This window comes from Petaurus breviceps, unplaced genomic scaffold (assembly GCF_028583685.1).
Source record: "Petaurus breviceps papuanus isolate PSGF00001 unplaced genomic scaffold, PetGlider_PUasm1.0 140, whole genome shotgun sequence".
In the NCBI taxonomy this organism is placed as follows: Eukaryota; Metazoa; Chordata; class Mammalia; order Diprotodontia; family Petauridae; genus Petaurus; species Petaurus breviceps.
Window position 1 is genome coordinate 792,466 of NW_027185698.1, and position 23,946 is coordinate 816,411.

At 36.3% G+C, this 23,946-nt stretch overlaps 1 protein-coding gene across 3 annotated transcripts in view; it reads left to right on the forward strand.

The window, feature by feature from the left end:
* Positions 1–23,946, forward strand: part of RFC1 (replication factor C subunit 1) — a 103,425-nt gene that overhangs the window by 48,519 nt on the left and 30,960 nt on the right. For all 3 annotated transcript variants that reach the window (XM_069068391.1, XM_069068394.1, XM_069068398.1), the window contains 8 exons: positions 1,323–1,400; positions 6,477–6,552; positions 8,761–9,062; positions 12,353–12,460; positions 17,711–17,890; positions 18,932–19,036; positions 21,648–22,044; positions 23,310–23,419. In XM_069068391.1, the coding sequence (XP_068924492.1) occupies positions 1,323–1,400; positions 6,477–6,552; positions 8,761–9,062; positions 12,353–12,460; positions 17,711–17,890; positions 18,932–19,036; positions 21,648–22,044; positions 23,310–23,419 (1,356 nt within the window). The remainder of the gene's footprint in view (positions 1–1,322; positions 1,401–6,476; positions 6,553–8,760; positions 9,063–12,352; positions 12,461–17,710; positions 17,891–18,931; positions 19,037–21,647; positions 22,045–23,309; positions 23,420–23,946) is intronic.

The following is a 23,946-nucleotide window of genomic DNA, read 5'->3' on the forward strand; positions in this document are numbered from 1 at the left end:
TGTGAACTTTGGATTCAGTCAAAGGGCCACACTGAGGATCTAGAAGGCCATATGTAGCCTTGAGGCCACAGGTTCCCCATCCCTGGAGATAGGGGATAGTTGAAGGAACAGAGGAGACAGATGAAATAAATAAAAGTGTTGACATTGCTAGGGAGAAGAGCCATTTCATCCTCTGAGACTGGTATTAAAGAATAGGGAATTAGGGATTAGTATTAAGGTGATTTGAACTATGGAATTGGGGAGGGGAGGAAATTGGATGTTGAGTGGAATCTTTTTTTCCTCTGTGAGAAGGACTGGGAAAGATGGTGGTACAGAAGAGGTTTGGAATAACTGAATTGGGGCATTCAGTAGAGAGTAGATCGAAAAAAGAATAAAAAGATTGGTATGCAGTGGTGAGAATAGGTCTAGTATTAGAGTAAATCATTCAGTAGCTAGCATAAAAAGATTTTTATACGCTGGTGAAGGATGAAGGATCTTAAGTGTGAAACAAATTTTTTTGTCCAAAGAAGTTGATAACTTGATAACTAGGAGTTTTGTTTAGCGTGGTCTGTGAGATGACCATGCTACGGAAAGTGATGGACGGCCTAATGTGCGCTTTTGGATGTCAGCAAGCATTTATGGAGCTTACTATGGACCTGGCGCTGTGATGAAGGAACGAGTGAAATAAACATTTATTATTTTTTTAGTGTCCCACGCATGAGGGACAGAAAACAAAAGTAAAGATAGCTTCTGCTCTCAAGGATCTTGTGTTCTGATGAGGTGGAAACATTATATAGCATAATTAGAAATTGTAAACAAATTTTAGAAAATTTTTGATGGTTGTAAAACTTCAGATGTATTTGCATTTATGTCTACTTACTGTATAAATTAACATTTTTACTAACATTTTAGACTCATTGATTTATTTATTTCATACTATTTCTTGTGCATTTTTTTCAGGTTGACATTTCTTTAAGATATTACTTGAGGGTTTAAGATTTGTAAAAGTAAAAAAAAACATTAAATGTTTGCTTTAGGTTGATAACAGAAATATATAATCAGATAATTATTAAAGTAAGAAATATTTCCCATTTTTAATATGTTCAGCTTTATATATATCATGTTATGGCAGATTAGGAATATGCATTCTGACCTAGTTAATAAAACGGACCTAAGAATTGATGTCTGCCTTTGGTAGAAGCATTTGTATTTATCATTGGGTTTTTTTTTTTGAAAAATATCTTCTAGTTTTCTTGAGGAATGTTTTGTCATATATTAATATAGTATTGTTTTGATTTTCATTAAAAACATAAAATTAGTATTTTTGTTGGTTCTTTTGGTAGCTTGAGAGGCAGCTGCATGAAGATGAAGAATTTGCCAGAACACTGGCAATGTTGGACGAAGAACCCAAGAACAAAAAGGTGACTTAGCTTCTGGATTTACATCTTATGCTTTAAATAGAAAATAATTGGAAGATGAAATGAAATGGATATAAGTTGTAGCATCATAATGTTTTATTTTGTAGACATGAAAAAGTCTCATTCCATCACCTCATTGTGGCACAAAAGTGACCCTATATTCTTGAAGTCTGTGCCAGTGGAGTATGAACTTTGGTCAGTTTTGCCTTTCTGGAAAAGTTTTGAGTAATGGACAATAACCGCTTTCTGAGAGCCAGCCTAGATGTGGAGAGGCTCATTATCAGTAGGCTGGTTTCTTGGTAATGAATTATTTGATTATGATTACCTATGAAACAAAGGAAAATAAAAAGTGGCCTTTAGACCTCTGGGGTCTCCTTCTGTAGAGACCATGGCACAGTGGTGAGAAAAGGGACAAAAAGCACTAAAAATGACATAGCTTTTAGGCAGTTTATAAACATTGATTTAGCTGATGGAAAATAGTTTAGAATAAAGACAAGAGCCTAAATATCAAAAATGCTTTCTTCATTAAGAGAGTTGGGAGTCACTTAACATGACGATAGACAAATAAGGATAGATAAGGATTGGATTTGTGATTTCATTGGTATAGGGAACTCTTAGGTGAAGACACTCCTGTTACCAATGTAGGCCAGCCAACACCTTCTCTGCACTTGTGAAGCACTTTTTCCTGGACAAAATGCTGCACCTGATGTCTCTTAATTTGGGATTTTGCTGAGGAGACTTGTGGTTCAGAACCCAGCACCTCTCTGTGAAAAGAAATATGTGCAGAACATTGCCTTTCTTGGGAAATTTAAACCAAAACCAAACCACACTGAATAAAAACCAAAAATAATAATTAACACTAAGAGTATAAGCATTGCTCATTTGAAGCAACCCTGTCAAATAATATTTTTTCAAGAAATATAATTGATTGTGTTAATAGATAATTACTGGTTGGGAGTAATTTGTGCATTGGTAGACTGTAAACAGACTTTTGACTTGTTAGCACAAAGTTCAAAATCAATGCCAGATTAGAAGAAAGAATAAAAATTGGAAAGGTTCAGTTGAAATAATTCCAACTTAAACTGTTTACACAAATTGTTGATGCCAAGACATAGAATATAGAGACAGTTCTTGCTTTATCTAAATTCATATTATGCAGATTTGACTTTACATAAAGAATTCTGAAAGAAATCTCCATTAAAAAAACAACAACATTGGTGGTGGCCTGGTAGCTCAGTGAGTAAGAGCACCGGCCCCAGAGTCTGGAGACCTGGGATCAAATCCGGGCTCAGACACTTCGCACCCACCCAGAAACACCTGGCTGTGTAACCTTGAGCAAGTTACTTAACCCCAATTGCTTAGGGGCGGCCAGGTGGCTCAGCGAGTAAGAGCACCGGCCCCAGAGTTGGGATGACCTGGGATCGAATCTGGGCTCTGATACTTAGCACCACACCCAGAAATAACTGGCCATGTAACCTTGAGCAAGTTACTTAACCCCAATTGCTTTAAAAAACAACAACAACCTATGTTAAGTTTACTGTCCAGTACTGGGCTTTCTTTCTCTCTGCTCTTGTACTTCATCTTGGTGCTCCATGGCTCCCCCTCCCAAAAAACCCTCCAAGTGAAAGCAGAACTGTCACTGCCTCTGCCAGATTGGGAGTTTGACTAGAGACTTCCAGGTTGAAGAGAGGAGACCTTACCTCTCTGTCCACTCTCATCTGACCCCCTTGTGTCTGTCTTCTGTCCTGTCAGTGTTCGGATACCATGTGTCCTTCTCTAGCCTCTGCATGTCTGCTGTCCTCTCCAGTCTGTCCAGCCCCCATGTGTCTTTTTCTTCCTCCAGTGTGTTCTTCCTCTCAGGTCCAGTCAGACCCCATGTGACTGGCCCTGACCCCCATGTGTTCCTTCTCCTACCCTCACTTCTCTTTCCCTAACCCCCTCGTGTCTTTGATCCTTGTGTAAACTTGGATTTCATAAAAATTGTTCACTTAGAATGAGAACTGTCTGTACTGACAAACTACCACCATTTGCAAAAGAAGAAAGTTTAACCATTGTAAATAGGTTGCCACAATGAGCCTATAAATCTAAAGAACCTATGAATTGTAATGGCCAGCAAATAATTGATCTTCTTTCCACCTGAGAGATGTCAGCCAAAGGCAATACCAGTTTAGAACATAAATTGATTTGTAAAGTTTTAGGGAAAACGATGGTAGATTGAGTAGTATTGCCTCAAAAAACAGTAAGGAGCTGTGGAGGGACAAACAAATTTGTAGGAAGATTAAGAAACCCAACTAAATCAGACTATCCCAGTGATGTTGAAGCACAATATATGGAAAGATTTGCAAATATTATTATAACAATCCCTTATCCATTAATGACAATGGCACTACAACATTTGGAGTCTTAACTTTACATTCCCTACTGTGTGTGTTGAACTTGGAAGTAGAAACTGCACTGAGGCCAAATGAGATGAAAACAGTAGCTGGAATAGACCAGGTAGCCACAGAGAAAGTCTGTTTTGGACCACACATAATTTTGAAGATCAATTCTGAAGATAGCTGAAGGGGACAATATGAAATGCTTGAGAAGAAATCATAAATCTGATTATTACTCATAAAGAGTGACTAAAAAAATCGTCATCTGATCTGTAATTTCTCACCTTTACAAAATCTTTTTGAGAATAATTTACACATTTATTAAAGGCATTCTTTATAAAAGTTTGAGAATAAAACAGGCTTTTCCTAACAGGATATCTATAGCAGGCCACATCTTTATAGTTACAGAGTGGACCAAAAGGCATAAAGAACAAAAGATCCCACTGTCTTTAGTTTTTGTTCACTCCCGATTTAGTTAAGCAAAAGGCTCACCTCCAAAAAGGTATTTTTAATGAAATTTCATAAGAAATTTCTCGAAATATGTAAGAGAAATGACTTTTGTCCACTCACTGTCTGATTACTAATGTGAAATGAGACATAAAGCAGGGAATTGTCTGCTCATGAAAGGCTTGTGCCCCTTTCCTTGAGAACAGGATGCCCAACATAGAATCCAAATCAAAGAGACTCAGTATATGGTGAAGTCATCCAGGTATTTCTATTTATGGATAACATTTTGCTGTCTTCATTGAACCCTAGAAAATCACAGTATTTCTTAAGTGAAATTCTTAACCACTAAGAATTTTTACCTATCTTCACACAAAACACAATTGGATGAGGAATACCTGTTACCCAAAGTTTGATGTGCAGTTGAATGGTAACCCATAAAGTGATTTTTTCATTATCATGTATCTTAGTCACTAGAAATGCACAGTGAACTGGGCTCTTAAATAAACAGGAAGTGAGTGGGTTGGATTGCCTTGGGAAATTGAGCATTGTTTCTGAAGATCCTAAACTTCTCTTTGAAATAAATGTCCATCTTATTAACATTAACATCCTTCCAGTGACATAGTCTTTCTGTGAATCATAGGACACCACAGTTTATGAAATTGTTGGTCACCCCAAAGGTATAGTGATAGCTATATGGGGGTGTGAGTTAGCTACAATAAGAGTTGCATCAGAGGAGCCTTGTAAATATCATAAAAGGAAAATTTAACTGATGAAGGATATAGTTTGGTCATATAGAAAAGGCAGTGATACTGTTAATCCATTCAGTATCAGGAGATTTAGAGGAAGGCCCTCAACTCTTGGTTGGATTCCTTTTTAGATTTATGGGAGAATATGGGGAAGCATTGTGCAGGATGGGAAGATATGGATCTGTACAGTTGTAAGGTGTGCTAACTATGTTGATGATATAACATTTATTGACATACCAGCTTTATATTGTAAAAATTGAGTAGTAGATAGACATCTTAATCGTGTATGTTGTTATGTATGTGTTAGGAGAAATGCCTTTGAAAAATCTCCTTATATATTAAAGCCCTTTCCAATTCCCTTTTCAGTGACAACTTGCCCCATATAGTTTTGAGTCTGCCTAGTATTTTCTTGATGGTATCCCTCATAACTCCTATGGAAAGAAGCTTTTATTTTTATTATTACTGTTATTATTAAATCTTACATGGAAATATGTTGGGAATGTTTTTTGTTTTTAGAAAGTTGATGCAACTTAAGTAAAATCAGAGCTCTTCCACATAAAATTTTTGAGAAATTTAGTATTTGAGAAATTAAATAGTATTTGAGAAAATAAAGTATTTGGGAAATTTCATCAGCTTCTACCAAGAGAGATTTCTCAGGTATGGTCTCTGGGAACTTTTCTCTAAAACTTCTTAACAAATTTTAGCATACTTATAACTCAGTAGCATGAATATTCTTTAATATCCTTTCTGAAAGGATATAAGAACTTTATACCCTGTACTATCAGGCAGAACAAATTTCAGTTTTGATTACATCCTAATCATATAGTTATATCAAATCCTTTATTATCCTAAGGTCTCAAGCCTTAGGATTCATTGTGAGATGCATAAAGTAATTAATATTCTTTTATCCTAAAGATCAGCCCATTGTGCTATGTAACGCCCAGGCTTATTTCTTATGAATCAGGAATTTTCTTGCAATTTTCAATATTTGATAATTTTAGTGAACATCTTTTAAAAATGGCTGCCTTGAGAAATGTAGTTTTTTGCTTTTGAAAGGGTGGTGTATTTTTTGAAGTGCTTCTTGACTTTGAGCTCAATGATGGTATCTTTAATTTTTTTTATTTGTTTCTGATTGTATTAGAAAATTTTTATCCCTTGACATTTTTGATGAAGGAGGTGGGAGCAAAACCTAGGGCCTGTTGATTTACAGGATAAAATAATTTTTGCAAAAGTACTTGTAAGGTATATTTGTTAAAGCCTTATGTCTTTATTCATCTGTAAAATGAGGATAATAAAATATGCTCTGCATACTCCATAGATGAATAGTAAAAAGCAAATTTATTGTAGTATCTTCCTAGTATGGATGAATGATAACTCTTTAAAATACTTTTGGTGGTATCCTCATTTAGCATAATCATTTTATAACATTGGTGGTAATATAGTTTTTAAAGTGCTAAAAATATTAGCTTCTTAGGTTGCATGTACATTTTACTCTTTGTACATTTGCTTAGGCCCGAAGGAATTCAGAAGAGAGAGAGACATTTTCATCTGACCGAATTAATTCAAGCAAATCAGAAAAGCATAAAGGTAATGACTTTAAGGAAAAAAAGGAAATTGAAAAATTTGTCTTATGGAGGAAAAAAATAGGATAGTATTGCTCAAAAAATTTTCGTTAAGAAGCTATCTTGTGTTTATTGTATTGAAGCATTTCTTAGACTTAGTAGAGTGTCATTTACTTTGGTGATTGACATAGGAGATGACCACTTGGAAGCTTCTAGCTAGGTTCATCTGTTCTTAGGGTGTTGGTAATAAGAAAATTCCTGAATACAGTAAAGACTTTTAAAATATGATGAGCTTAACATATAATTTATCATTTTAACCTAGGATACTTGGGTTGAAATTCTGTCAGTGCCATTTAAAACATGTGTGACTTTGGCCAAATCACTTTCCATTTTTGGACTGAAGTTATCTTCAATCTGTAAAATTAGAAGGTTAGACTAGATAAATTTCCAAGATCCCTTGCAGATCCTATGATCCTTTTAAAATTATACAAAATTAATTCATGAGAGGAGCCATTGTTGTATGTAATCTGAAGCATTCCTATGGATTCTCTTCAGGTTGATTCACAGAAACAGGAATCAAATATTAGACCCTGTGTTTTAGATAATTCAATTCTATAATTAATTCTCTTTCCCCTTAGCTATCCCGTATCATAGAATCATAGATAAGAGTTTGGAAGGATCCTTAGAAGTGATTGAGTCCAACCCCATCACCTGAGGCTCTGAGAAGTGAGCTGACTCACCCCAAACCACATCCCTATTAATGACCTCTCCAGGATCTCAAAAGCTGTTGGGCATTGAACCCAGCATTCTTTCCTCTACATCTTTTGTCTCTAAAAATTTTGGTTTCTGATATATTTTATAAGTTATTTTGATGTGACAAAATGACTGTGTTGATAAGGTAGTCTAAAAACCCAAAGATTATCTAGGGACTATCTAAGGACTATCAAGGATTATCTAAGGACTCATTTTTTAATTTTTTCTTCTAATAGAGAATTTCAGATCAGCCTTGCTAGAAGTAGTGAGCTGGTTTCATTAAAACTATATAGTAAAAAATAGCCTTGGTGTAGTTCAGGGCTGTCGGATGTGAGATTGGCAACACTCCTAAGTGGTCCCAGACCAGACTGGAATGTCATTGAGAAATGTTTAATAAAATAAATAAGACTAGAGTACAACTTAGATATTATGAATTTGTGGTTTTCTAAGTCAGGATGCCACCTGCAGGAATGTGTTTCTTTTTGAGTTTACTTCTACTAGCCTAGTACATAGGAAGTCACTCTCAGAGTCCAGAAGAGCTGAATTCAGGTCTCACTAGTCACTCTCTGTGTTACTTTGGGCAAGTCATTTAACTCTTTATGCCTCAGGCAATTCCCTAAGTCTAGAAGTTGTTGAATAGGTGCTAATAAGAGCTTCCTTATCCAGGAGTTCTTGTACCAATAAAATCTTAGGTCTGGTCCCCAATATCACCACCCCAGTTTTAAAAATAATGTCATCGGAGAGGGTCTTCTTCTTTTTTTTTTTTTTTGAACAAATGCCTTAACAAGAACGAAAAGTGATGTACTATTAGGTAGCTTTGTATAACTTTTTGGGAAATATATTTTGTTGTGGTTGAATATTTGTTGGTAAGTATTTGTTACGCCAAAACAAAATATCAATTTAAAGTAAGGAAAGAAAAGAAAGGGGGCAGCTAGGTGGTGCAATGAAAAGAGCACTGACCCTGGAGTCAGGAGGACTTGAGTTCAAATCCAGCCTCAGACACTTAACACTTACTAGCTGTGTGACCTTGGGCAAGTCACTTGACCCCCAATTTCCCCGCCTTCCCCCATCCAAAAAGACAAAAACAAAAGAAATACTGTTGTTCTAGTTAAGCAAAAACTCGATTCTAATATATGACTCTGGTCTTATATTAATATTATCCAGTCATAAAATATTATAATTTTTCCTTTATTAAGTGTGTTATTTAAATTGTATATAGAAAAACTTGTGTATCTGAAGAGCTTAACTTGTAAATTTTAGGAAGTCATGGTACAGTGAAATTCATTAGAGTTAGCTGACTAACTAAAAACAGCAAAAGTTACGAATCTTTGTTCAAGAGGATTTTTGGCATTTGATTTCAGAAGCAGTGGGAGCTGCTCAAAGCAGTACCTTTGAACATGAAACTATTGATATAATGTTGGACACCATTGTCTAGAATAGTTTTTTTAAGTCTGCAATTTTTTTTTGCTCTTTTTTTCAGTAAAAACATCAAATTTTTCACATGAAAGCAAAAATTACAATTTGAACGAGGAAACTAAAAGTGAAGATTCAAGACGTTCTGAGTCATGTTCAAAGTCATCACCTCATAAAATACCTGACAAAATAGAGGAAGAACCCTCTGCTTTGAAAGTCAGCTCTAAGCTGGCACTCCTGAAAAAAAGGAATGAGAATACTTACCAAAAGAGGGAATCTGCAGAGTCAAGAAAAAAAGAAAATGAAGTTGTAGTAAAAGAAGAGAGAAAATCTCCCAAGAAAAATAAAATTTCTCCATCTAAAACAGAGGTAGGAAGTTCGGAAAAGTTGGCATAATTGTTGTTAATGGGGTTTTGATTACTTTCTGTTTTATTCCAAGATTAGTATTTTTTTATGAATTTTCTGTCTATGTAGATGGAAGGCTAAATAACAAGCAAATTTAGGATTAACAAATCATTCTTAAAATATTTCCCATATTCAGTTACATCAGTACTACTTTTTATGTACAATACTGAGATACCGAAAAAATTTTAAGGAAAATCTCTTAGAATTAGTATAGTATAATGATATGAACAGTGCACCAGGAGTCTGGAGTCATGTGTACCATTCTGATTTTGGACATTTCTTCTCTAGCCCTCAGTTACTTTATTGGTCATTGAAGGGACTTCATTATTTGATCTTTAAGCCTCTTTTTGGGCCTAAGGAATTTTAAGAATATGTGAGTAATACAGCTATTCTGTAATTTTCTTATTTTTGTATTTGGGAATCAAATAGTTATCTTTGAAATCTGCATTGTTGAACCATTTTTAGAAAGAAAAAAAATTGTTCATTCCTTCATTTGAAATTAAAAGCAAAATATTTGCTACTTAAATTTTTTATTTTTTATTTTTTGCTTTTTGGAGAGGGGAAAGTAGGGCAATTAGGTTTAAGTGACTTGCCCAAGATCACATGGCTAGTAAGTGTGTCAAGTGTCTGAGGCCGCATTTGAACTCAGGTCCTCCTGACTTGAGGGCCAGTGCTCTATTCACTGCACCACCTAGCTGCCCCTACTTTAACATTCTGACCATTATAATTTTTATAAGATTATTTTTCATTATTTATCTGGTGTAACCTGGGCTCCTTCTCCAGGAAAGCTAAACCACTTGGAGTAGAGGCCTGTCTGTTCTCAAGAATATTGGAATATCTGTACATGACCCTTATTTTTCTTGATGTTTTCATGGTTACATAGCTTTGATTCTTAGAGCTTTAAGACCTAGATGTAAGAATAGTAATGCAGTTATTTTATAGTCTTAAAAGTTCAACTCTTGGAGTGGCTAGGTGGCACAGTGAATAGGATGCTGGCAGTGGAGTCAGGAGGACCTGAGTTCAAATCCTGCCTCAGACACTTAACACTTACTAGCTGTGTGATCTTGGACAAGTCACTTAACCCTAATTGCCCTACCTTCCCTCCTGCAAAAAAGAAAGTTCAACTCTATTGTAGATTAAATATTTTATTCATGATTTATATCTCAAATATTTCCATAAAGGATTTAATGGTGGCTAGGAATAAAAACACAGGCCATTTGAGGAGGGAGGGACATGGGATTAAATATAGATCACTTCTGTTCTGATTTAAATGTGATTTATGGGGCTGGAAACTGAATGATGATTAGTGCATTTGTTCTAGGGGAATATGCCATTTTGTGGTGAATGCATGACATGGCACTGGGAGCACCTCTCTTCTTCCTTCTACCACCTTCTTATTGACTGTCCTCCTCTCTACCTCAGAGAATATTTGTTTTCTAGGGTGAGCTTGCACCTTGTTAGGTCCAGCTATAAGAATGTGTGTGATGTTTCTCTATGTTAGAGGTTTGCATAGTTATAACTAGTTCAAGGAACAAATAGGATGAATGTAGATTTATAATTTTGGTTAAGCATAGAGATCTTTACTTTTTAAAATGTGCCACACCCATAAATTTATTAAGATTTTATCTTTTCTTTTAAATTTATTTTTTTTTTTGCCTTTTGGAGGGCAGTTGGGGTTAAGTAACTTGCCCAAGGTTACACAGCTAGTTTTTTTTGTGTGGGTGTTAAGTGTCGGAAGAGGCCGGAACTGAACTCAGGTCCTCCTGACTCCAGGGTCTGCTCTTTACTCACTGCGCCACCTAGCCGCCCCTTCTTTTAAATTTATTAACTGTGTATATAGCAAACAAGTTTTTATGTGACCAAGTTCATTCATACCAAGAATAATTTATTAGACACCTATTATATGCAAAGCACTATAGCTAGTGTTGGAGGAGATAACAGCAATAATAATATTACATCTTTGGTTCATATGTTAATGGATCTTATCTATAGAGAGGGAAATATGATATGTAAACAGATATGTAACTATACACACATATAACAACTCTGTAACAATTATAATGAAGGATAAAGAAGTTGAAATATAGGAGTAATATGTAAGGTTTGAGGAAGGAAAGGTCCTTCAGAAGCAGTTGTCAGTAGAATCATGACAGGCTGCAGAGAGGTCCATGGAGAAGGGTAAGAACTGAAAAATGACCATTGTAATTGGCAGTTAGGTGGTGATTGTTAGGAGGTGATTTTGAGAAGGCTGTTTTGTTAGAGTGTCAGAGATAGAAGCCAGGTTGCAGCAGGTGAGGTACTTTGGAAGTGAACCCATTGTATGTAGGCAGTTTTCTACAGGGGTAAAAGCAAAGTAAGTATTCGCCTGACAGACAGAACTACTTAGCATCTCCTGACAGTGCCCATGCTTTCCTGCCTCTGAACCTTTAGTCACTTGTTCTCTATGCTTAGAAATTCTTAGGGGCAGCTAGGTGGTGCAGTGAATAAAGTGCTGGCCCTAGAATCAGGAGGACCTGAGTTTGGTTCCGGCCTCAGACACTTAACACCCACACACACACAAAAACTAGCTGTGTAACCTTGGGCAAGTTACTTAACCCCAGTTGCCCTCCAAAGGCAAAAAGAAAAGAAAGAAAGAAATTCCTCCCCTTCCCTTCCAATCTTTTAAAAGTCTCCTGATTCAACTCTGAGAGCATTTTCTGAATATATATATATATATATTTAAAATTTTCAGCATTCATTTTTTTAAATAAGATTTTGATTTCCAAAATTCTCTCCCCCACTTGACAGCAAGCAGTCTGATACAAATTATACATATGCAATCATATTAGACATATTTCTACATCCTAATTCTTTAATGTGTAATTCCAAGTCACCTCTTCCATGAAGCAACCTTTCTATGATTCTTTAGTTAGGAGTAAACCTCTGTCCCTGTTTATACATTCTCCTTTCTTGGCATCTCACTAATCTGGTCCTTTTACCTCTCTGACTAAACCTCCCCTTTCTCTTTTCCTGGACCCTCTTACTTCCCCCAAGAGGTCCTCCAAGATCCTGCCCCTCAGCCCTTCTCTCATTGTTTGTTCCATGCCCATCTCATCTACTTTCATAGCTTCAGTCTCTTTACAGGTGACTCTGAAACTTATACTTATATTCCTGGTCTCTCTTTTGAGCTCCTATACTGAACAAATTAAAACATGATCATAAGCATTTTTTCCTTCTAACTGATTTTTCCTTTTTTTCTTATTGCAATCCCAAAGTCTGTAAGTCCTGAAGATACTGAAAAGAAACGCACTAATTACCAAGCTTATCGAAGCTTCCTGAATCGAGAGGGTCCCAAAGCTCTAGGGTCTAAGGAGATTCCAAAAGTAAGTAACATCATGGTTGTAAATAAAATGTTTCCTTTATATCTATGTACTTGTTCAATTAAATAGAATAAGAATTTATTAGGTAGTGTGTCCAAGGTATATGTATACTGCTTGAAGATTTATATGACTTACACAGTGATTAGTTACAAATCTAGATTTTTTTTCTATTTCCTTTTTTACTGATAATATAATTATCATTGTATTTTTTTTCTTTTGCATTAGATAATTAGAGAAAACTCTTTAGTAGAGGCTCATATAGTTACTTTGAATTAATTAAATGAATTATAAAAATTCTCAGAGTTTTCCATAGTTGGAAAGTTTAACAGAGATCATCTCTTCCAGAGGTTCTTAATTTGGGGTTCATGAACTTGTTTTTTTTCAAGCAATTGGGGTTAAGTAACTTGCTCAAGGTTACACGGCCAGTGATTTCTGGGTGCTGAGTATCTGAGCCCGGGATTCGATCCAGGTCATCCCAACACTGGAGCCAGTGCTCTTACTCGCTGAGCCACCTGGCCGCCCCTAAGCAATTGGGGTTAAGTAACTTGCTCAAAGTTACACGGCCAGGTGTTTCTGGGTGGGTGCTAAGTGTCTGAGCCCGGGATTCGATCTCCAGGTCTTCTCAACACTGGAGCCGGTGCTCTTACTCACTGTGCTACCTGGCCGCCCCCATGAACTTGTTTTTAAAAAAATATTTAGGGGGTGGCTAGATGGCGCAGTGAATAGAGCACTGGCCCTGGAGTCAGAAGGACCTAAGTTCAAATCTGGCCTCAGACACTTAACACTTACTAGCTGTGTGACCTTGGGCAAGTCACTTAACCCTAATTGCCGTGTCCTCCCCATTCCAAAAAAAAAAGAAGCAAAAAAAATTTAGATAACGGTTTTAATATAATTGTTTTCCTTTGTAATTTTGTGTATCTTATACTTTTAAAAACATTATTTTTAGAAAGGGTCTATAGACCTCACCAGATTGCCAAAGGGGGCCATGACTCAAAGAGGTCAAGAATCTGTTATCCAGTTTTACCTGTACCTCAGCAGGACTCTCTTCTATAATGTCAATGATAAGTCGTTATCCATGCCCCACTTGGATATCTCTTATGATTGGGAGCCCACTATCTCCTGAAACAATTCCATTCTACTTTTGAATATTTGGAGTTGTTAAGAAGTTTTTCCTTACTCTGATCTGGAATATGGTCCCTTGCAACTTCTACACATTTTCCCCAATTCTGTTTCTCTGTAGTCAAACAGGGTAAGTCTGATCTCTGTTCCATACAACTGTCCTTGTAACACCTGTTGTGTTCTGTTACAAGCCTTCTCTGGACGAAATATTCCCAGATCCTTTAACTGATGCTTGGATAGCATAGTTTCTAGTCTCCTCACCATTCAGGTCACTCTGCGCAAGACTGACTTTAGTTTGTCAACATCTTAAATATTATACCCAGAGTTGATCTTGTTATTTCAGTATTTCATCAGGGCTAGAATATAGTAGAAGTATAACCTCCTTCTTTCTGGACATCATTTCTTTGTCAGTTTGACCTAAATTACTTTTTATTTTTACTTGTCACTTTATTCTCTTTGTCATATTATAGACTCATAGTGAACTTGCAGTCCATTAAAAGTCGAAGATCCCCCTCCCCCCCACCCCAATAATCAGTTGTATGATCACACATCTTCCATCCTGTACTTGAGTGGTTTTGAACTCAGGTGTAGAACTTAATCCCTGTTAAATTTAATCTCTGGCTGAAATTCTTGCTTATCTAGACTTCTTATGTTTTTTGGCTCTCTTTAGATGTATTTGCTACCTCTTCCAGTTTGGGGTTAATTGTAAATTGAATGTATTCAATCCATGCCTTCATTTAAACCTGTTAAGGATGGGCTTAACACCATTACCCTGTTTATGTTCATTGTTTGGATAAAATGAGGTATTTGCAAATCATTGATCACTTAAAGGAAGATTTACTTTGCTATAATACAACAAGGACATAGAACAAGGATATGATGATACTTTGTTTTTCTGGACACACGCACACACCCATGTGAAAACTTGTCTTTGTAATGACTTATATTAAGAAATCTACATAGTCAGAGAGTCCCCAGCTCCATGTTTTTATGCTCTTTGGTTACCAGGAAGCTGTTTCAACTGAGACAGGGGTCAGTCAAGTTCCAGAGACATCTTTGTTTTCTTTTAGAAAAAACTTCCCAGTTTTGGGAAATGGGGGAACCTAGGTTCTACCACCAAGCCATGGGTAAACAGATCCTTTGAACACAGATCCCTCTGTATATACCACCAGGTTGATTATTAATCCACAACACCCCATTTAGTCTACTAGGATATCATTAAGAAATAGTATGAAATTCTTTGATGTGATTTAAGTATATTAGTCCATAGCATCCCCTTGATCTGATAGGTAACTATTACAAAGGTAATGAAGTTGGTCTGATGCTGTTCTTGATTAATCTATGTTGGGTCTTGGTGATCACTGCTTTCCTCCTGATATCATTCACCAGATCAGTCAGTTAACATTTATTAAACCCCTGCTGTGTGCCAGGTACAGTTTTAGGGACTGAGTATATTAAGACAAAAATGAAATGGTCCTTGCTCTCAAAGAGCTCATGTTTTTATAATGGAAATATATTATAAATTATATTATAAGCACATTAAATATATCATACAAAATAAGTACAGGATAATTTTTTTAGGGGTAGTGGAGGAAGGCACTAGTATCTGGAAGGAGTGAGGAGGAGTTAGGAAAGGCCTCATTTAGAAATTGCCATTTGACCTGAGCCCTGAAGCAAACTCACTACAAGCCATTCACTTTAATACTACTTTCTAGTAGTATTTACTCAATTTTTGAAATTTAAGACATTTTCCCTTCTATCCGTTACCATTTTTTCTCTCTTGTCCATGATTACAAATATCATTGGCAACATTTGCAGTTCTGAGACATGACTTGAATATGCCGAGACATCTAGGTGCTCTTAACCCTCTCTTTATCTTGGAATTCCACTTTTTTTTCAGATATCTTTTTTACTCAAATATCTTTTTCATTTGGAAGCTCATTCTCCTTAGATAAAACTAGAATCTTAATAAGAATTGAATAATTCTATCTCTGTTACATTATTGCCTGTTTTGCTTACCTCAACAGCCACTCCTGTCCTTTCTTGTTTTTCTTTTTCCTCCTACCCTATTTTGTTTTTGGTCTCAGTGGGAGTCATAGCTGATACTGAGTTTTTATCTCTCCTGATACAGTTTTTATTGGAATGTGTCACTTTTACTTGTTTGCCTGATCTTTAGTTTACCTACCCTTGATTCTCCTGTATTTTTCACTTTTTTTTCACACGAACTGATGCAGTGAATTGAAGAGAAACAAGAGAACAATTTCCTGATTTCATCACTCATTTCCTTCCGGTTGGATGGTATATATTCCCACTATATTTTTGCTTCACTTTATCTCACCATTGATCCTCCTGAAGAATTTTGTTCAATCAAAAATATTTGTCTTTTGCATTTATTCAGAGTTGTGTAATTCCCAGAACCATAAGCTTTTGAAAGTTCCTTGAGATATAGAACACTGGGCCTAGAGTCAGAAAGACTCATCTTCTTGAGTTCAGATCTGCCCTCAGACATTGGCTAGCTGTGTGACTCTGGGCAAGTCACTTAACCATTTTGCCTCAGTTTATTCATATGTAAAATGAGCTAGAGAAAGAAATGGCAAACTACTCTAGTGTCTTTGCCAAGAAAAACCCAAATGGGGTCACAGAGTCAGATATGGTGGAAGTGGCTGAATTAATAACCAGGACCACTAGGGAAGGAAATTTTTACACTTGCCCATTCTAGTATTTAAAAAGGAATTTCTTTATAGCATCTAATTTACATTATGTTACATTTTGAATCTTATTTCTTTAGTAGAAATGGAGAATAAGAAGAAATAACTTCTGTGTATGAGAGACTGTTAAAGTACCTGTCATTTTATTTTTCAGTTCAGTCCTAATTGAATTAATTTTTACTCTTGTTTCTATTTTGCAACCTTTCATAGTCTTTGTTGGTCTTACATCTTATTTTCTAAATTAGTAGACTTTTGTCTTATAGTAATGTTTTTGATTGCCTTTTGCTGTGTTGATTTTTTTTTTGCATGTGTCCCTGGGATGGCACTGGTAAAGGAAGTCTTCCATATATTTAAATAGATGAGTTTTTCCTCCATAATGGTCTTTTTACCCAAGATGCTTTGCAGTTGCAGATTTCCCTGATCAACTCTTTTTCTCATTTGTGGGAGAGATGACCATATGAGCTTGTCTAATACATTAAAATTCTTATTTTGCTGCCTGTGATGTACCACTGGAAGTTCATCTCAGTTTCATTCTGCAGTGATATGACAGTTAGAACTTATGTTTGATAAGAGCAAGTTGACAGGTTACTTATTACTTCTAGCTGACAAAAGCCAGACAAGGTGCTTCATATTATAGAAGATAAAGGAATTGTACTTAAGCAATAAAATAGTTATAAGCTAGAATTTAGCTGACTTTCACTTTTTTTTGAGAACTTATAAAGATTTGGGAAGATTAGCTTATGATATGGGGAAAAGTAATGGTAAGGTGTTTAGGCCTAAGACATGAACTTGCCCATTACTTACAAGATACACGTAAGGTTTGCTGCCATATAGAAGAACAGGAACTTTAGAAAATATGGATAAGATTTGTAGTGTTATCTTTTTCTTTTAATATCAGGAAGAGTTATATTGAGCATGGCTACAAGGCTATTTGTCTTTTGCATTCAGTGATTTATTTAGTTGTAAAAGTTAAATGGTAGGGGAGGCCAGGTGGCGCAGTGAGTAAGAGCGCTGGCCCCGGCGTCGGGAGACCCGTTCCGGCCTCAGATACTTGACACCCACACAAAATAACTGGCTGTGTAACCTTGAGCAAGTTACTTAACCCCAGTTGCTTTTGAATTGGTAGTTTGTAGTCTGTCAAGAAGTTTAATTGGGGTGAGGGTGAGGAATGAAAGTATGAAATAGATGACTTCACCAGGTCTTTTTATTAGGGGTGGATGTTTGAATTACAATGCTGATTTTATGTTTTTAATGTTACCTAATATGACAAATAAATACTTTTATGCTTGTTTGAAGCAAATTCCTATCATGCTATCTATGCAGGGCATCAAATGAGAAAAATTAACATCTTATAATTGATAGTGCTTAAGTATTTCTTTAGAATGCTAACATAATTTCCTTTCCTTCTGAACATTTTGTTTTTCAGGGAGCTGAGAATTGCCTGGAAGGCCTAACATTTGTAATCACAGGAGTTTTGGAATCTATTGAACGAGATGATGCCAAGTCTCTAATTGAGCGGTATGGGGGAAAAGTAACTGGAAATGTCAGCAAAAGAACAAGTTACCTTGTTATGGGACGTGATAGTGGGCAATCCAAAAGTGACAAGGTGCGTATAGCTGTGTTTGGTGTAAAATGAAGTAGAGTATAGTTGGTAGTTTCTGGATGCCACCATTTCTTTTATTGTCACTTTTTCCGTTAGAAGTTATTTGGTCCATCTTAGAGACATCTTTCCCAGCTGGGTTCATACTCAGTTTTTTTTTTTTTTACCCCATCTGGTTTATTCTTATTTACTTGATGAAGTTAGATTAGCCTTTTATTTTGAGAATTGCCATAGATCTTAAAATTTTCTTCTAGCCACAAGTGTTCCTCTGTGTGGAACTGTAGACTCCCATTTTAATTATTTATTTAAAGTATAACTCTTATAAGTCTAAATTATAATTGAGTTACCTATCTGCATCAGTTAAAGGAGTTTTCACAGTGGATGTGCCACACCCCAATGACTTGTCTTAGGTATATAATATATATATAAACTACTCAACCCTTTTCCCTCCCCAAGAAAGTCCATAAGAAAGAACTGACTGGCCATAGGGAGAGAGGCAGAAAATGAGAGAGGCCTTTTAACTGGCCTTCAGTTATTTTGCCCTGCTCTTGGGGTATAAAAGGAAAGTATCCCTTAGGAGGTGGCCCTTTGAGTACTACTAATGATAAGAGCTTACATTTGTATAGTGTTTACAGTTTCCAAAGTGTGTTATATACATGATTTCCTTTCATCCTCATTGTAGCCCAGTGAGCTAGTACAAGTGTTGTGAACACTGCTTTGCAAGTGAGAAAACTCAGGCTCAGATAGATGAAAGCCCTCTTGACTGTTGGAACCAAATCTCAAGCCAAATCCAGTGCATTTCCTGTTCCTTACCCTGCTTCTTCCTTATGAAGGAATGATTCTGTGTTCTATCTACTTTATGATGGGACTTTTGCATTTGTGTATTCTATGGTTACTACTCAATGAGGCATCTGAGTATTTGTGTATGTGCAGATTGTGTTTAATAATTTCTTTGCCATTTTATTTTTTAATTAGATTCTAGAGTAATATTTACAGAAATCATTGACAAAGATGTAAGTTTTTCTATTTTGATTTTTAATTGTTAAGGCTTTGGCTTTGGGAACAAAAATTATTGATGAAGATGGCCTATTGGATCTCATTAGGACCCTTCCTGGCAAGAAGTCCAAATATGAAATAGCATTTGAAGCTGAGGTTAGTACACAGTGATCTGTTACTCCTTTTTAAGTTAATTTTTCCTATTTTCACATAGAGGATGTTTCTGGACTATCACATACTAGTTTATAATTATTATAATTGCTATTTCCACCGAAAGTCATCAATATTATTTCCTATAGAGCCAAAGGACTTTTACTATTGAGTGTGATTTGTAGGATGTCTGATTAATTTTTCAAACCTTTGAAGCTACATCTGAGGACAAAGGAGGATGTTATATCTGGTCACCATTTATTTTTTGTCTTCTTGGATGAACTATATGCAAAACTTCTTGAACAGAACCTTCTTCATACATAAATCAAATAGCATCACAGATCTAGAAGGGGCCTTACAGGTCATCTGATTCAACCACTTCATTTTACAGAATTGAAAGTGGAGGCCCAGATGAGTTTAATGACTTGCCCAATAAAAATACTAATCATCTTGGGAGTCATAAGGTCTGAGTTTCTCTTTACAGTATGATTTTTCCTCTTATATTTACCCCTATTGAACTATAAGCTTCTTGAAGACCTGGTCTAAGATCCACTCTTTATGTCCCTAGTAAGTAGTTCTGCATATTTCACATTACAGCCACTTAATAAAAGACAGTTCTCCCTTTACATAAATTTGCATCACTCAAGTTCAACTCCCTGACTGGCAGGTTCCTGGGTCTGGGCTCAGGCACCAGCTCCTGTCTACAGGCAGTGGCAGCAGCATATTTTGATTGCAGTCCCACCAGGGGCCTTTGCTCTAGGCACACAAGCTGCTCTGCAGAGCTGTGATGGAGGTGTGGGGGAGTGGAGGGGGAGATCTGCTGAACAGTTCACTTGGGTTAAGGGAGCGTACGTAACAAGCTATATGCTGAATGAATGAATGAAAAGTGAAGGTTAAATGGTGGATAAGGATTATAGCTCAGCAGTAGTGATCTATCTCAGTAGTAGATAATTTGTAGCTCTTTAGTTCTGCCTTAATGCTACCATTCAACTTTACCTAAAATGTCCCAGTCATCCTGTTCAAAGAGCCCATCCAAACTCCCAAAGCACCCACCAAAACAGACACATTCAAAGCTCTTGGAGCTAGAAGAAAGAAAGGAAGGATGACATGAAGGGGTTTTCTTCCTCCTTCCTTGCTTTTGCTCATGTTTCTCTCACCTAGCACTGAATTATATTTTTAATCTACCTATTTGTCCCTCTTCCCTGCAAATTAAAAAAATGACAACTGAAAAAAACACGTATAAGTATTAAAATTAAAGGTTCAGCTTCTTGTATTTTCTATGAGGTTTTGACAAATGACTTCAGGCCATAGTGGTCTCTCATCAGAAATCTTAAATGGCACTTAAACATCCCTTCCTCACAACTGGGCCCCGTAAAGTAGGTATTCCAGGTTTAAGATACTTTGTGGATTTGTATCTACCCAAAACTAACTTACAAGCCTCCATCGATGTGTTATATTTCTCTATTCAGCTAGAAGTACTTTAATTCAAAGTAAAGGGATTAGTGAAATAGCATAGTAAGAAAGGTTGAAATTGAATGTACTCTTGTAAGCATAAACCTGGAGTATACTCTCCCTAAAATACATATACCATCAGTGGTGAACCTAGGCCTATGTAAGTATCATGCATAAATATTATATACATATCATGTACATAATATACTTAGAGAATACTTGTAGCCAAGGCCCAGATGGAAGAGCAGTTCAACTCCTGATGCTATAGGACAGTAAATATATGTCATGCTTCTCTCACTGAGCCCCTCCTGGGTGTTGTGTCTTTTTCGACTCTCTTGTTAGGTCTGGCTAGTCTCATGGTCCCTACTGGCATGTAGTCTTCTCTGATGGTGTCAGACCATGTGGGAGGTTGGGTTCTGTTGTAACTTCTGGATGATAGCCTCTTCTGGCCACTGCTCAGGCTTACAAATTTCTGAGACTTATCTTTTCCTGTGCTTGGGTGTTAAGCTTGAATGGACTTGGATGTGGTGTCTAGAACCCTCTTCCTTATGATGGCAAGTTTAAAGCTAGCAAAAGGTGGGCAGGGTACCCCCGTGCTAATCAAGTCAAGACCAACGTTATAAAATGATTTTTATGTAGAACTTCGTTCTCCCCCAATCTTTTTTTCCCGCTTACCCTCAAATCTTTTTTTCTCTTAACACTTAGATTTGTAAGAATTGGCTTATGATATGGGGAAAAGTAGTGGCAAGGTGGTTGGGCCCATTTTTTCTATTAGTAGTTGGCATTTTTAAAGCATAAAATATTCTCATCCCACCTGGATCAGATCTCAGAAAAACTGGAGATAGAGCACAACACATTTTTCAGAGTGGATATGTATGAGTGTGAGATCTTGACATCCTTGTTTTTTAGATTTCAGATTACTTAATTTGCTCAAATTTTAAAGAAAATTACATGTTTGTACTTTCATATGCATATTGACTGTTTTGTTCCTTTTAATAAAAGATATTTTCTCTAATTTTGAAAATGTTTTCACTAGCTACAGAAAATTTCCTTTAAAGATAGTAATGAGTTGGATACTTTACTTTTGCAAGTATAAATTGTAGGATGGGGATTCTGTCTGCCTTGTCATGTTCTTTCTAGAAATGTTGTCTTTTCCAATTTTAAGGTAAAGAAGGAAAAATCAAAACTGGAGAAGACACCACAAAAAGCTGATCAAGGAAAAAGAAAAACTAGCCCAAATAAGAAAGACTCTGAATCTAAAAAGAACAAATTAAGTCCCAAGAAAGACAGTTCCAGGAAATCAGTCAAAACAGAAACCAGTGAATTTGAAAAAGGCCTGGACTTCAAGCAGGTGGATTGGGAGAAGAAAAATACCTTAAGCCCAGAGAATTATGTTGCTGACCAAAGCAAAGACAAAGCTGAGGGTTTGCTTTGGGTGGATAAATATAAGCCCACCTCTCTAAAGACCATAATTGGACAGCAAGGTGACCAGAGTTGTGCTAATAAACTCTTACGATGGCTTCGCAGCTGGCACAAGAATGTGTCTGAAGATAAGAAACATGGTGATTATAAAGCTTAACTTGATATGTATGTTGGCAGATTTCCTCATGTGTTTGTAGTTAATGTTTCTCCATCAGCACTCTGGGGATCATAGGATTTAGAACTGAAAAGGACCTTAAAGATTATCTCCTTCAACCCCTCTGCCCCCTTTTACAGGTAGGGAAACTGAGGCTCAACTTGCCTAAGGTCATTCAGATAGTAAACAGCAGAGCCTGCATTCTGACCCAGGTTCTTTGACACTCCCTATACCCCAGAAAAATTCCCCCTTTCCTCTGCCATTTCCCCTGGTGATCTTTGTACTACACTGCTAAATTACCCTTCTACACAGCAGGAAAAATAAAATTCCAGGAGGATGTGACAGTAGATTTCATTTTACACAGGTTTTGAATTGCTTTCTGTGCCCATTATTACAGTTTTTAAAGGCACTTAGAAAGTTTACTTCATTTTTTCCCCTAAGTGCTCTAAAGCCAACATTTTGCTTGGAGCCAAATGCTTTATTTTTGAAAATGGAAAACAGTTTGGTTTTGCAGATTAAATTTAATCTGCAGTTTGGTATTGGACTGAGAGTGCTGGAATATTTAGATCATAAATGCCATTATTTTCTTCATCTTTAAGGGTAGTACACAGAGTCTCAATCTTTCTGGAGAGATTATTGAATACTCCTAAAGTGGGAATCTTGGTACCCACTTTGACTTTGTTCTTCTTTACCAACAGTAAGAATTACAGTGAATTAGTTCCAAGGATGAAAAATTACTTTGTGATATCAGGGTAGTCAAAAGAATTTGAATCAAGGCATGAGATAATCTTTTACAATTCAGTAACATGTAGTTAGCATGACATAACACTAGATTTAGAGTGTTCCCTCTATGTTCTACTTTTTTTCCTGTTAATTTGACAAATCCTATTTTGAAGGTTGGAAAAAATTATCATTATAATAATGTTATCTGGAGAAGGCTTAAAAATGTTAAGACCTTGAAAGTTGTCAGATTTTTTACTTTTGTTTACATGGAGAGATGTTTAGCTAAACCCTGCAGACTGGTTTCATACATGTTATTAATCATCCATTGTTTTTAGTTTCCTTCTTTTGTGTGATCATAGGGAAAAAAACTTGTTGTCTTGAATACAAAGGGAATATCTCTGAGTCAGTGTTTCTCCATTACCACTTACAGCTACTCCCTAACTGTGACTTTATGCACATTTGATCTTAGCAGCCATAGGAGTCTCTCTGTTTGGATAACACTATGGTGCTATTTTTTTTTCTTTACAGTTAAAATTAGCAAATTTGGTGGCAAAGATGATGGTTCCAGTTTTAAAGCAGCCCTGCTCTCTGGTCCACCAGGGATTGGCAAAACGACTACAGCTTCCCTGGTGTGTGAGGTAGGTTGTTAGTCACACCTCATTTGGGGCTGTTGGGTAAATTATAGAGTTTAAACCAGACATGTGTGTGTGTGTGTGTGTGTGTGTGTGTGTGTGTGTGTGTGTGTATAGTTTTGGTTTTTTTTAAACACTAGGCCTGTAAGATTTGCTTTGGCTATGTCCTTATTTCCTTGTTGTTATACTTTTCTTCCTATTAGCCATTCCTTTCACACCATTAGGGTAAGGAACATAAGAACTACCCTACTGCAGAAACTTTGAATTCTCACATATATACATATTGCACAACAAACAAAAAGCCTTAATCCGGGAATAGAAAGATGAAGAAGCTGGTTTAGGCCCATTGCCTGATTTTTCATTATGCAACCTGGTTGCTTTTTTCTTCCTAAGAACAGAGACTAGTATGGAAAACCTTTTTTTTCCCTATAGATTTTACGAAGATAAAGCCGCAGAATTGTAAAACATCATGTTCTTTGTCTACTCTATTTTTACTTTTATTTCCATAAGATTTTTTTTTTTTTTTTTTTTTT